This window comes from Vitis riparia, chromosome 19 (genome assembly GCF_004353265.1).
Source record: "Vitis riparia cultivar Riparia Gloire de Montpellier isolate 1030 chromosome 19, EGFV_Vit.rip_1.0, whole genome shotgun sequence".
NCBI classification, from domain to species: Eukaryota; Viridiplantae; Streptophyta; class Magnoliopsida; order Vitales; family Vitaceae; genus Vitis; species Vitis riparia.
In genome coordinates, this window is record NC_048449.1 from 10,720,026 (window position 1) to 10,732,490 (window position 12,465).

The 12,465-nt window shown below is 35.6% G+C and overlaps 2 protein-coding genes across 2 annotated transcripts; both read right to left on the reverse strand.

Annotated features, from left to right (window-relative positions):
• Positions 1 to 3,638: 3,638 nt before the first annotated feature.
• LOC117908520 (ubinuclein-2-like) lies at positions 3,639 to 7,009 on the reverse strand. The gene is made up of 4 exons (XM_034822153.1): positions 6,810 to 7,009; positions 4,599 to 5,862; positions 4,209 to 4,407; positions 3,639 to 4,114 (listed from the first exon to the last, which is right to left on the reverse strand). The coding sequence occupies exons 2-4, from the start codon at positions 5,812 to 5,814 to the stop codon at positions 3,811 to 3,813; spliced, it is 1,719 nt and encodes a 572-aa protein (XP_034678044.1). The 5' UTR covers positions 5,815 to 5,862; positions 6,810 to 7,009; the 3' UTR covers positions 3,639 to 3,810.
• A 2,733-nt stretch (positions 7,010 to 9,742) lies between these two features.
• Positions 9,743 to 11,102, reverse strand: LOC117908186 (pyridoxal phosphate homeostasis protein-like). The gene is made up of 2 exons (XM_034821837.1): positions 10,775 to 11,102; positions 9,743 to 9,906 (listed from the first exon to the last, which is right to left on the reverse strand). Exons 1-2 carry the CDS (start codon positions 11,100 to 11,102, stop codon positions 9,743 to 9,745), a joined length of 492 nt encoding a protein of 163 aa, XP_034677728.1.
• Positions 11,103 to 12,465: the final 1,363 nt, after the last annotated feature.

The window sequence follows — 12,465 nt, forward strand, 5'->3', positions numbered from 1 at the left end:
TCCAATATCTATAGTATCAAATTAAGATGCTCGTTTTACTTCCCAATTTTAGAAGAGGTTGCAAAAAGCTATGGTAACTCAGCTAAATTTTAGTACAACCTTTCACCCTCAATCCAATTAATGGACAATCTGAAAGGGTAATTCAAAATTTGGAAGATATGGTTTGGGCATGTATTTTAGATTTTGGAGGTAATTGGGACAACCATCTATCCTTAGTGGGGTTTGCCTACAACAATAGTTTTCAAAGTAGTATGCCACCTTTTGAAGCTTTGTTTGGCCGAAAGTGTAGGTCCTTTGTTTATTGGGATGAGGTTGGTGAGAGAAAATTTTTGGGACCAAAATTAGTTCAAGAAACTTCTATTAAAAAAAATGCTTTAATCAAAGAAAGATTAAAAATAACTCAAAGTAGACAAAAGAGCTATACTGATAATAGAAGGTGAAATTTGGAGTTCTAGGTTGGTGATCATGTGTTTCCCAAAGTATTACCTATTAAGTCGGTTATGAGGTTTGGTTTGAAAAGGAAACTTAGTCCTAGGTTTGTGGGACCATTTGAAATTTTGGATAAAGTTAGCACCTTAGCATAAAGGGTGGCTTTACCCCCAAGTTTGGAAAAGGTTCATAATGTGTTTCACGTATCAGCTTTAAAAAAGTATGTTTATGATCCTTCACATGTTATGGAACTTGAATCGATTCATTTAGCATAAAATCTATCTTATGAGGAAGTTCCAATTCAGATTGTTGACATGATGGATAAGATGTTTCTTCTTGTAACAATCAAATTAGTCACAGTTCAATGGAGTAATCACTCTAAACACGAGGTGATTTGGGGACTTGAAGATGAGATGAAGGAAAAGTTTCCACATCTTTTTTTTTTTTAATTTCAAGTATGCTAAGTTTAGAAGACTAAACTTTTTTTTAAAGAGGGGATAGTCTAATATTTAGTTCATAGAATAATAATAATGAGGATAAAGATAAGGATACATTATTAAAAACAAAATAAAAAATAAAAAAGTTACAATTTTAAACCACGATTGGGGAGTTACAAATTTTAAACCAAGTTTGGAGAGTTTCAGTTTTAAATATATATAACAAATCTGAAGAATCTAGAGATGATAGAAAACCCCTAGGGGGATAGATGAAGAAATAAAAAAGAGAAGAACAAAGAAATAAATGTTGAGATTGATTTTACCATTGATTATTTTTATTCTCTATAGAGTAAAATTTAAGGTAAGTCCTTGAAGAAATGTGTTCTTGTTATATATATATATATATATTTAGCTTACATGTTAAAGAGAGACAAAGAGAGAATGAGAAAGAGAAATTTTTATTGTTCATCTAATAAGTAAAGGTTTAGGAAGTAAGAAAAGAAAAAAAAAATAATTAATAGTAGTATGATGAATGTTTTCTCTAATTTAACCCTAGACAAAAACAAGGTCTTCGAGAGTGTGAGAGTTTTTATTATTATTTGAAAGAAATTTATATACAATACAATTCTAAAATAAAAAATAATATTTAGTTTGAAGAAAAATTCTATAGATTTAAGAAGCAAGGTTTCCAAGAAAAATATAAAGATAAATACATAATATATATTAGTTGTTCAGTAAAAGAATGTAGTGCAGAATGGATATTTGATGTGATTAATAAAGGAAAATAAGAAAAATAAAATATGCAATGTACAATAGAAAAAAAAAATTATTAATTAGGATAATTAATATATATATTAATTTAGTACTCAATATTGTATGAAGAAAAAAAGAATAAATTCTTAGATTTAAATGTAATTATTATAGGAATAAATTAGTACCAAGTGATATAAAATTTTTGTTAGGTTAAAATAGGTTTAAATTAATAAAATTTATTTTATTTTTTTAGGTGAATCCTAAGTTTAATCAACTTCCTTGCTGAGTTCAACTTTTACCAAGTAAGGGATTATGACCCGTAAATATTTTCTAAAATGGTAGGAAAATATTTTATATTGTGAAAATATTACTTTTGTTATATATTCTGATATCTAGCCCTAGTCAATAGGAGTTGTGTTGGTGACCCTCATTACTTAATTGTATGAGAATTGAAAAACCTAGTCAGTGGGGTAGTCACTAACCCTCATTACTTAAGTGTATGAGGATTGAAAAACCTAGTTAGTGGGATAATCACTAGTCTGATAGTACCATCTCATTGGTTAGTCCTTTCTGAATTGAAGGATGATCCGTTTCTAAAGGTCCCATTAGTTTGGGAAAATAAAATTTTTTTATACCTATATATTTGAAGATTATATTATGTGTTATGTTACTTTCTTTTATATATATATATATATATAATAAATTGTTAGTATATTCCTTACTAAGCTAAAGCTCACTACTTTTGCTTTTGAAAACCTTTTTAGGTTCCTCAAATGTAGATGGAAATGAGTGACACTGAATATAGGAGGGGTTCTTGTTAGTTTAGTTTACGTATGGCCTTAAAGCCTTTGTTTAGACATGATGATTTGGACCATGTGTTATGTTTTAATTATCAAGTTAATTTGAACAAAATTAGTATTTCATAATTATGTGAATCATGAAACTTCTATCTTAGAAAGATAATTTTAACTCCATGAACTCACTCTTAAGGGGAATGTATGAATTTTGTTCTTTTTTATTATTTAATCATTTTTGCATATTTTACCTTTATGTTGGACATCCAAAATTGACAAGGTTAGCCCTAGCCTCAGGACATAGGGTGTTACACTATATGCATAATATGATTTGAAATAATGTAATTTAAATATGATTTGAAATAGATTGCAATAATGTAATTCAAATAAGTCTATTATAATATTAGTTTTTTTTAATCTTTGGATCATAACATTTGATAAACCTTTTGGTTTTGGCCAAAATTTAACATTTTAAAAAATAATTATTGGTTTTTGTTATTAAATAGAATTGAAACAAAATGAACTTCATTGTTATTAAGCTGAAGTGCATGATTTCTTTCAATTAATTCAATTTTTAATAGATGAGAATTCATTACATGGATTCAATTGTATACACCCTAAAGTTGACAGCAAATTTCTGGGAAAGATAAAAGGAATGAAGGCTTATAATTTTATATTTTGGTATAGCATTCGACACAAGAAAAGTATTCAAGAACAAAGGTGTTTTTTTTTTCAACTTGCTTTCAAACCTAAGTAGTTTGTTTTTTTTACTTTTTCTTGATTTATTACTTATTTTTTAAAAAATTGATTAAATAGAAAAAGATAAAATATTTGATTTTTTTTAATACTACAAAGAGTTAAACGAACTGTCATAATTATAGGAACTTGTTGATTTTTTTTTTTTTTTAGTTACTTTTTAATACTTAATAGAAATACAATATTAAAAAATAAACTAGCTTAATACTTAACGCTATCAAGCAATATTTAGTTTTAAATTCCATTTAGAATTAAGTGAAAGAAAACAAATATTGTCTATGTTTCAAGTATAGCATGTGTTTTAAAAAAATTTCAAACTCGTCCCTAACCTATTTATTTAAATTCCAATGTCGCCTTCATCTCTACAAGTACATATTAAAATGTGGGTTCCACACAAATAAATTAACGTGGTGGCTGTGTTGGAGACATGCTTAGAATATGAAATAATGGGAGTATGAGAATATATACAAAACATAGAAGCATTGAAAACATATATATATTTGAATTGCCCTGCAATATCACCAGAATTCACCCTTTTCCCCTTTGCTATATAAAAACCTTTGCATCTACAAAGATTTCCTCCACACCAACATTCATTGTATTAATTACAAAAACAAAGTTTCAAACTCCTCCCACTTGGATCATTTCATAAATCTGTAGCTAGGCTTCTCAATTGGTTTTTTATGCCCAAATTTGTAAGTTTTGCTGGGACTGCAGTTGAAGTTATTGTCACCCCCAAAGCCATACTTGGTGCGGTACCCTGGGTAGTCCCTAAAATTAAAGGGCACTTCTTCTATAAGTCGAAGCCCAACTCTTGAGGCTAGAAATTCCAAATTCCACTCATAAAAGAAGCCATTGCTTTTGTGAGTAATGTGGATTTCTCCATCTATGTGAATCAACTTCTTCGTATTTTCTAAAAACTGCTGTACCAGCATCCGATGTCGCCTGCAAGAATTAACAATGATATAGAAGGAAAATTTTCATGTAAGAATTGGGTTCATGAATTCATAGGAGTTTTTCAAAGAAAGAATCTACCAACCAGATCTCATCCTCTTTGGGTTCATCGGGAAAAAATCCAGCAAGTGGGAAGTTGTAAACAACTCGATCAAAACGCATGCATTTGAATGGGAAAACGTTTGCCATTTTGGTGGCATCAACATCATGCATGACCTTAGCACCCAAGCTCCGGAGTTTATCGATGTTGGACAAGGCAAGCCTATAGTTTGTGCTCAAAAACTCTGAAAATTGCAGCTGATAGTCATCAGTTAAGGTCATAAGACAAACCCCAAATGGGTGCTGGGGCACATGCGAATCAAGGTTTACTCAGGACTAGAATGAGAAAATACCCAAATCAATCAAAATCATGGCATTCATGAGAAACACTCAAAGAAGATTACCAACTTATAATTCAGGATTTCTTGTTTGTTACCTATAGAATCAAGAGAAGTAGCGGTTATGTTTGTAGCAGAAGCAAAAGCCACAGCCAAAGACGCAGAGAATGAGAAGTCCCCTTCACCCACCAGCAATATTTTGTACTCACTGCTGTAGTGCTTTATCCATCTTACTCTAAGCTTTCCTTCCTCTAGGTCTTCTTCACAGCTGCTACAGTCCCACCAATTTTTTCCTACCACTCCTCTGGTTCGTTCTTCGTTTTCTTCAATTATGTTGTAATGGTGGAGCCGTGCAGAAACTTGCTTCTCATCACCTACAACTTGGTTTTTAAATTTTGCAGGAATTAACAGATCCAATGCATCATCAGACCTGGAATTGCTGCGTGGGTCCAAGCTCAGTGGAAAACCCAGAGAGTTTCGCTGCGATGCACCATTGATGCCTGAGTTGCTGCTTGGGACAGAGCTCAGTGGAAGAGTCACTGGATTTGGCTGGAAATGGGATGCACCACTCACGCTAGAGTGGCTGCAGGAGCTAGAGAGTAGTGAAGGATGAGTCTGTATCTTTGGCTGAGCATGAGAAGTACCACTCGGCCTGGATAGGCCACACGAGTTGGAGCTGAGTGGCTGAGGAGTCTGCACTGGTTTTGGGTAAAAATGGGTTGTGCTGGATTGGTTGCATGAGCTAGAACTTAGCTGTTGTTGAGTCTCTAGTTTTGGCTGGACAGGGGATGATACAGTCGTGCTGGAGAGGCCATTTGAGCTCAAGTTGAGTGGCTGATGAGTCTGCACTGGTTTTGGGTAAAAATGGGTTGTGCTGGATTGGCTGCATGAGCTAGAACTCAGTTGTTGGTGAGTCTCTAGTTTTGGCTGGACAGGGGATGATACAGTGGCGATAGAGAGGCCACATGAGCTCGAGTTGAGTTGATGATGAGTCTGTAGTGTTGGCTGAAGACGTGATGCACCACTTGTTTTGGAGTGGGTGAATGGGCTAGAGCTAGAGCTAGAGTTAGAGCTAGAGCTCAGTGGAGGCGTAGGATGAGTCCGTAGATTTGTCTGCAATGTGTAGTCCCTACATGATCCTAAGCTCGGTGGAGAAGTAATTGGATTTGGTTGCAACGCAGGCCTTGAGCTTGAAGAGTTGGTGTCTGAGCCCAATCTCGGTGGAGAAATCAGGGGTAGTTTTTCACTTGGCTTCTTTTTATCATCTTTTTCACCCCACAACCAGCGAATAATAATGGATAGAATTTGACCCATTGAATCACCCGTCCCCCTTCTTTTTCTTCTTCTTCTTCATCTAGGAGCCTGTAAACATAGAAATGTCCCTTGTCATGAAAACCATGCGGGCGTGCACTGCAATGTCAATGGAATTGACACAGGTCCGACCAACATTGCATTAAATTTTCCTTCTCTGACAAATAAGATAAGGGATGCCTCTGCCACTTACTGTTGAGAAATATAAGAAGATATTTCCCACAAAGCCTATCATGTTAACATTCAAGTCATCCCACATCGAAATAAGCGAGAGGCTTTTCGGTCTCATCTCATGTGGGTTTCCCTCGTAAAAAGGGTTTTACCATATAAGCAATTTTGCACATTGTTCTATTTATTGTTTGATTTTTCTTTTTATTATTATATTTACAAATTATCGTTATAATATTATTTCATAACACATTAAAAGTGTGTTTGATAATGATTTTAGAAAATGTCTTTATTCTTTCTGATACTTGTAAAATAAATATTTTTAAGTATTAAAAAAACCAAAAACACTTTCTAGAATTAGTACCAAACATATTCTAAATCAGGTATCATTTCATATCCAATCATTGTAGCCTGCTCGACTACTCCAACTCCCAAGCCTTTCTCCTCTGTTTTGAATGTTGATTCTATAAATGTCTAGTTTCCAGTGATGTAGGGTTGTGTGAGTCTTTCTCTGCCATATCAGACCGAGACATTAATAGTGGGATTCTTTTTATCTTTTCAAATCAATATGACTCAAATGCAACATTCATGTTAGAATACAAAGGGATTCAAATTGTCAACAAATGAACCAAAAATCATCTTCACAGCCAAATCTACAACTACTAAACATCTTTTCCCTGTAAAACTAGTAAAATTTTCATCCAGACATGTTGATTAACTATAGAAGAACATGCTTCTGCATCATCCCCATCTAAGTTCAGCATTTTAGCAGAAACTCAATATGAAAAAACAGAATGACAGAAAGGGTAAAAGGGCGCCAATATCAATACCATGAATGCAGATGAGCTTGTGGATGATGAGAGCTTTGTTGAGACCAGAGATCAAAGCTCCCAAATCAGAGTTTTCCCACCAAAGATCGGACGAGATCAAACACTAGTGATGCTTGGCTTGCAGGAGATCCATCAGTGTTGGGTGTGAAAGATGAGAGTTGCGCTGAGAGTGAAGGGGGAGCAATATCAGAAGGTAAAGAAGTTTCCCATGATTCGTGCGTCCAAAGACTTGGTTGGACTTGGCCATTTTTATGCTACGTGGAGGCACTCTATTCGGATTGATAAAGTGATAAAAGAAAAAAATTAGGAAAGAAGTCCATTTCATCAAAGAATTTGATACCCAAACTAATGGAAGTAAATAAAATAGATTGATGATGATGATGGCTGCACCAAACAGCATTTGATACCCAACCCACCAATCATAAAATTCAGTGACATGGGAGTGCATAAAGCAAAATAAGGTATACTAAAATTATTTTAAAATACTTTATATTTCCAAATAATCTTTTATTTGGGGAAATGAAAACAAAGTTGAAGAATTATTCTAAAACAATTTATTCATTTTAAGATTTTTTTTTCTTTCACTTGGTAAATATATCATAATTTTAAAAATTATTCTATTATTTAATTTATATTATTTAATACTTATCATTATAATAATAAATATGCACTCAAATATTTATAAAAATAAACATTACTTATTTTTTGTAAAAATTTTCATAAAGCTTACCGTTGGTCTAGTGATGCCAATCTCTTTGTTTATTGCTGCCTTTTAGGTTGGATTTCTCATACTCCTTTTTTCTACATATACCCATCCCACATTGAAAACTTATACAAACATTTCCTCCCATAGATTACATATGAGCTTGGCATAGAAATTAGTTACTTATAATGTGGCCCATCAAAATAAATGTATTTGGGCTGTACAGATTTTAGGGCTAAGGTGTTAATTTTGCCGATCCAATTTTGAACACATTTAGAATCAATAAAGAGGTGTTCACATTTTCCGTACAAAAATATTCTTAATTTTTGTGTATTCTTCGATAAAGAACTGTATGTATTTTCAATGAAGTTGAGATCGTACAATATATTCTTAATTTGAGGCACTGACATATTGTGGACCCTGCATTTCGGCTCATGCGTTTTCACTCGAATGGCGTGACTCGTTTTTCTATTTTGAAAAAATGATTTATTATTATTATTATTATTTTTTTAGAAAATGACTTGGAGTCGCTACTTATTTTTGTTTTATTTTTAAAGGGTAAACAAAATAAGAAAGAAAAACTCTAAGTGTGACTCATTATTTGGAAAATGTGGTCTGTGAAAACCAAAAATGGGTTCGGGGGTCAGGTTACTTATCAAGAAGGTACGATAAAGACCGTAGCACCCCACTAAGTCCCTAAAAACGGGTTCCTACTAATAAAATGAAGCAAGTATGATAATTGATAAGTAAATCAATGGATATCGAATGAAAATCAAAACAAAATACTCAAATGAATATGAGAGGCCAATAACATACCTGAGTGAGGAACTGATTTATTTCATGGGAAGTAAAGGTTAGTGAACAAACATAGGATGATTATGTGCATATCATGGAACAGAGTAAATCAATTATGTAAAGCAATCAGATCAATCAATCAATCATAAAATCATGTATGTGGGGCCCCCCACCAAGGCTGGATTTATAAATTTCATTATTTGAAATTATAAGATTATTCATGCTTATTAAAAATGTGAAAATCGAAAAATAATTAAAGATCAAGGAGAATTTATGAAAGGTGAATGTCAGGGAGAAATATGGCAGCCTAGTTTATTAAGGAGCGGAAAATATTTAAAATCAATGAAAGAAAGTAAAAATAAAATGAAAATAAAATAATAATAATAATAGATAAAATAAATGAAATAAAATAAAAATAGAAATGAAAATGAAAATAAAAATAATAATAGTAACAATAATAGGAAATAAATAAATAAGCAAAATGAAAAAGGCACGCCCCTGAGGAAAATCGCAAGAGTTGATTTGTTAAAATGGATTTATTTAAGATCAAGAAAGAAGGAGAAATGAAGAATTAAAATCAAGTAAAAACGAGATTTTTTTGGAAATCCATTTTTGAAAGTGTGCATGAGAATAGAGGAGTGGGACACGTGGGAATTGGATGGGCAAGTGGTGGAAGTTAATACTGGGGGTTTAATTGAATGCAGATTCATAATCTCAGTACTGATTCCATCCATTGCAAGAATATCAGCAGCCTTGAGTGCTAGGCCTCCCTACCCATTGTCTTTATAGTCCACCCATGTTGTTTCTCAAATCTGTACCTCTCTGAATTAGTCGCTTTTTGTCCATTGGCTACCCCACTCAGCAAAGGCCGCTCAAAAGTTGTTCTCATCATGTACTCAGCAAAAATTTCTTGGTCAATGGCAGATGGGTTTTTGTAATAATGAGAGGTGGAGACGAGAATGGTGAGGGCGTGAACATGGTTAACACTAACGCTGAATTGATCTTGCAACACTCTCTCTCTCTCACTGATCACACATGCTCATAGGCACTTCCTCCTTTCTTTCCTTGTTAGCAGAATCCATCTCATTGTAGACGAAGTTACTGGAAACGGCCATCAACATGATCCAGAACACCAGAAATTTTCTCTCAGCTAGTTCTCTTCTCCTTGCTCTCCCCTCCTTCTCAGTTTTTCCATTTTTCATCACTCTCTGAAAAGCTCCCTCTAAATCTTCGCCTCTCAAGCAACCTCCTTCCCTTTCTATCTCTTCTTCCTTGCTCAAAAGACCCTCATTCTCCAGCTGATCTCTTCCCTCTCTCTATCTCCTGCTTCAAAATCTGAATAATCATGGATTTCTCAATCAACCCGTGTTTTCAAGGAGTTGAGCACACCATACATGTTCTAAACCTGACCATACTGCCTCAAAAGGGTAATCTCCTACTCCGCCTCGTTCTTCATCTTGGCCCTGTACTGGTAAGGAATGGCAGCAACCCGAGCCCATAGTACAAACATAAACGCATAACTCATGGCAAAAACAGGTACTGCAAGTCCATTCATGAGGTGAATCAAGTTGTCTGCAATTGATTGAAGCTGTTTAGCCGCTGACCAAGAGCAAGATACACTCCATGAAAGAGATCAAGAATGCCCAGGCGGGTGATGTCGTTGATACTTGCTGGATTGATGACGCCCAAATGATTGGTTACAGGTGTGAAAAAAAAAGACCCAGTTTCCTTCTCAGACACGAGAAGCATGCTCATGTCGATCAACAATTCTTCTTCAAGCTTCGGAACGCAGCATCTGTGCCTGTGTGCGTGAGCAGTAGGCTAAGGAATTCAGACATTATATGTGTTGTATTATTGATGCCGAGGTGGGACACTACTTTTATTATTGATCATGTGGAATGAAGGTAAGTGAATGGGTGAGGTCACTCCGGGGTTATTTTAGGTTGATTGATGGTCATTATCTGAAGAGCTGCTAGTGGGAGAAATGAGAATGACGATCTGGGAGGGAATGTGATGGGTTATAACCTGAGGAAGGGGCATGAGGAGGGACTAGCGGGTATGAAGATGAGGAACGAACAGGTGGTGGCGAGCATGTTAATGGGTATGATAGGTGTATTGGGTATGGGTGTGATCAGTAGAGTGACTTATGGAGAGTATAGCATGGGGAATGAGTAAAAAAAGAATGGGTATGCCGATGGCTTTGATGGGTATGAATGTTTAGAAGACGGTAAGCTGGTCATGACGTCCTAGGCGAGAATGGTTTGGCCTGGCCCTCAAATTTGATGGAATGGATTTTGGATGGAAAAGTTTGTGAAGGTACGTCTAGCCATGCACGGCCATGCATAGGCGCTCCCATTTCATCTCAATGTCCAGAATTGTTCCTGAGATTTCCCGGTATCTCTACCCAATGATAGCGTCACCTACCACATCTGGACAACTCTCCACTATCATTCACTTGAACCAAAACCTTCAAATGCTTTCTTCTCATTATTTACACCTTCAACCATGGCCAGATTGAGGACTGTAGCCAGAAGCTGTTTCATCTTATTGCTCTGCAAATGCTCAATAAAATAGCATTCAATGTCTTTTGGAAGCTGTGGTGCTCTTTCATTCATCTCCTCAACGTAGCTTTCGCCAAAACAACGGTGACCAACGTCGTGGACTTGCCAGATGTGAGAGACTGGTTTAGTTCTTGAGACAGCCATAACGCGGACTTGATCGGACCGACGACCTGACCTCTCTGCTGTTTGACGAACACGGAATATGACGGACCGGAGCGGCCATGCCAGAGTCATTTTACAAGCTGGAACTATATGGTCAATAGACAAATTCTTGAAACTTGGGGAAAAAGAAACAGCTCTGAAATCTAAGTCTCAGACCGATTCCCCAACACTGTTTGCCATAATGATCCTTGCATGCTCTAACAAGATCATGCATAAAGCTGCATGCCCAGTAGGCCGTATCATGATTGCTGAATCCTTTTTGAAGCAAACACATAGCCCGGCGGATGACTGCGTCTGATAGGTCAGATGCTGCTACAGTTCATATACCAATGACCATCATCCTCTTCATCTGAGCTCTCTCAGAAACACTCCGATCAAGACAACCAGACCAAACATGATACCCAACTTTCGAAAAAATTACCAGAAACAGAGGGGAGGGTGAAGAAAAACAGAGCATAGAAAAAAACATGTTGTAAATATAGCTTCATTTCATGATGATCAATGAGCAGGAAGTGGGTGGGAAAATCTCAAGCAGATCCAAAGCAGAAGTGAAAACAATAACTCTAAACACCTCACAGTTAATAAGATAACAAGAAGTTCACCAATTTTTCGAGTCAAATCAAAGAAACAGAGGAAGAATCAGCAACACAGGTGGAAAACCGACAAATAAATCATCTAAGACATCCAGTGAAATGATACCCAGAATCAAAAAAATGTATGGTTCACCGTGAGCTTACCTGAAAATGCACTAGATGTCTTCCCCCCAGCTTCCTCTCTCTCTCCCCCCGTTTTTTTCTCTGTAACCTCTGTTTCCTTCTCTCCTAAGCTCCCCCAAAAACGGCAGCAAAAGCACCACCCTCTCTCTCTCTGTAACCAAAACCAGAATATCCCCCCGCCTGCTGGCAGCTTGCTCTCCAAGAAAATATCTCTCCCCAAAAACCACCCAGCAAGCTTGCCAAAAACACCTCCTCTCTAACGGCCAAAAGATTCCATAACAGGTGTCCATTCTTCATTGCTTCCTCAACCCACTATTGAGATTCACTGACAGCCAATCCAAAGACAACACGTGGCTCCTTGAGAGCCCTCCATCTGGTAAGAACAAGCCGTAGAAAACCTACCCCAAAATGGGGTCTACACATACATTTTCTGTACAAAAATATTCTTAATTTTTGTGTATTCTTCAATGAAGAACTCTATGTATTTTCAATGAAGTTAAGATCGTACAACATATTCTTAATTTGACTCGACTTAGAGGCACAGGCATACATTCTCTAGCTATACAAAAATATTCTTAATTTTTGTGCATTCTTCAATGAAGAACTCTATGTATTTTCAATGAAATTGAGATCGTACAACATATTCTTAATTTGACTCGACTTAGAGGCACTAACATCTTCCTCCTAAATTCATTGTATGTGTAAATGGCACCTTCTTC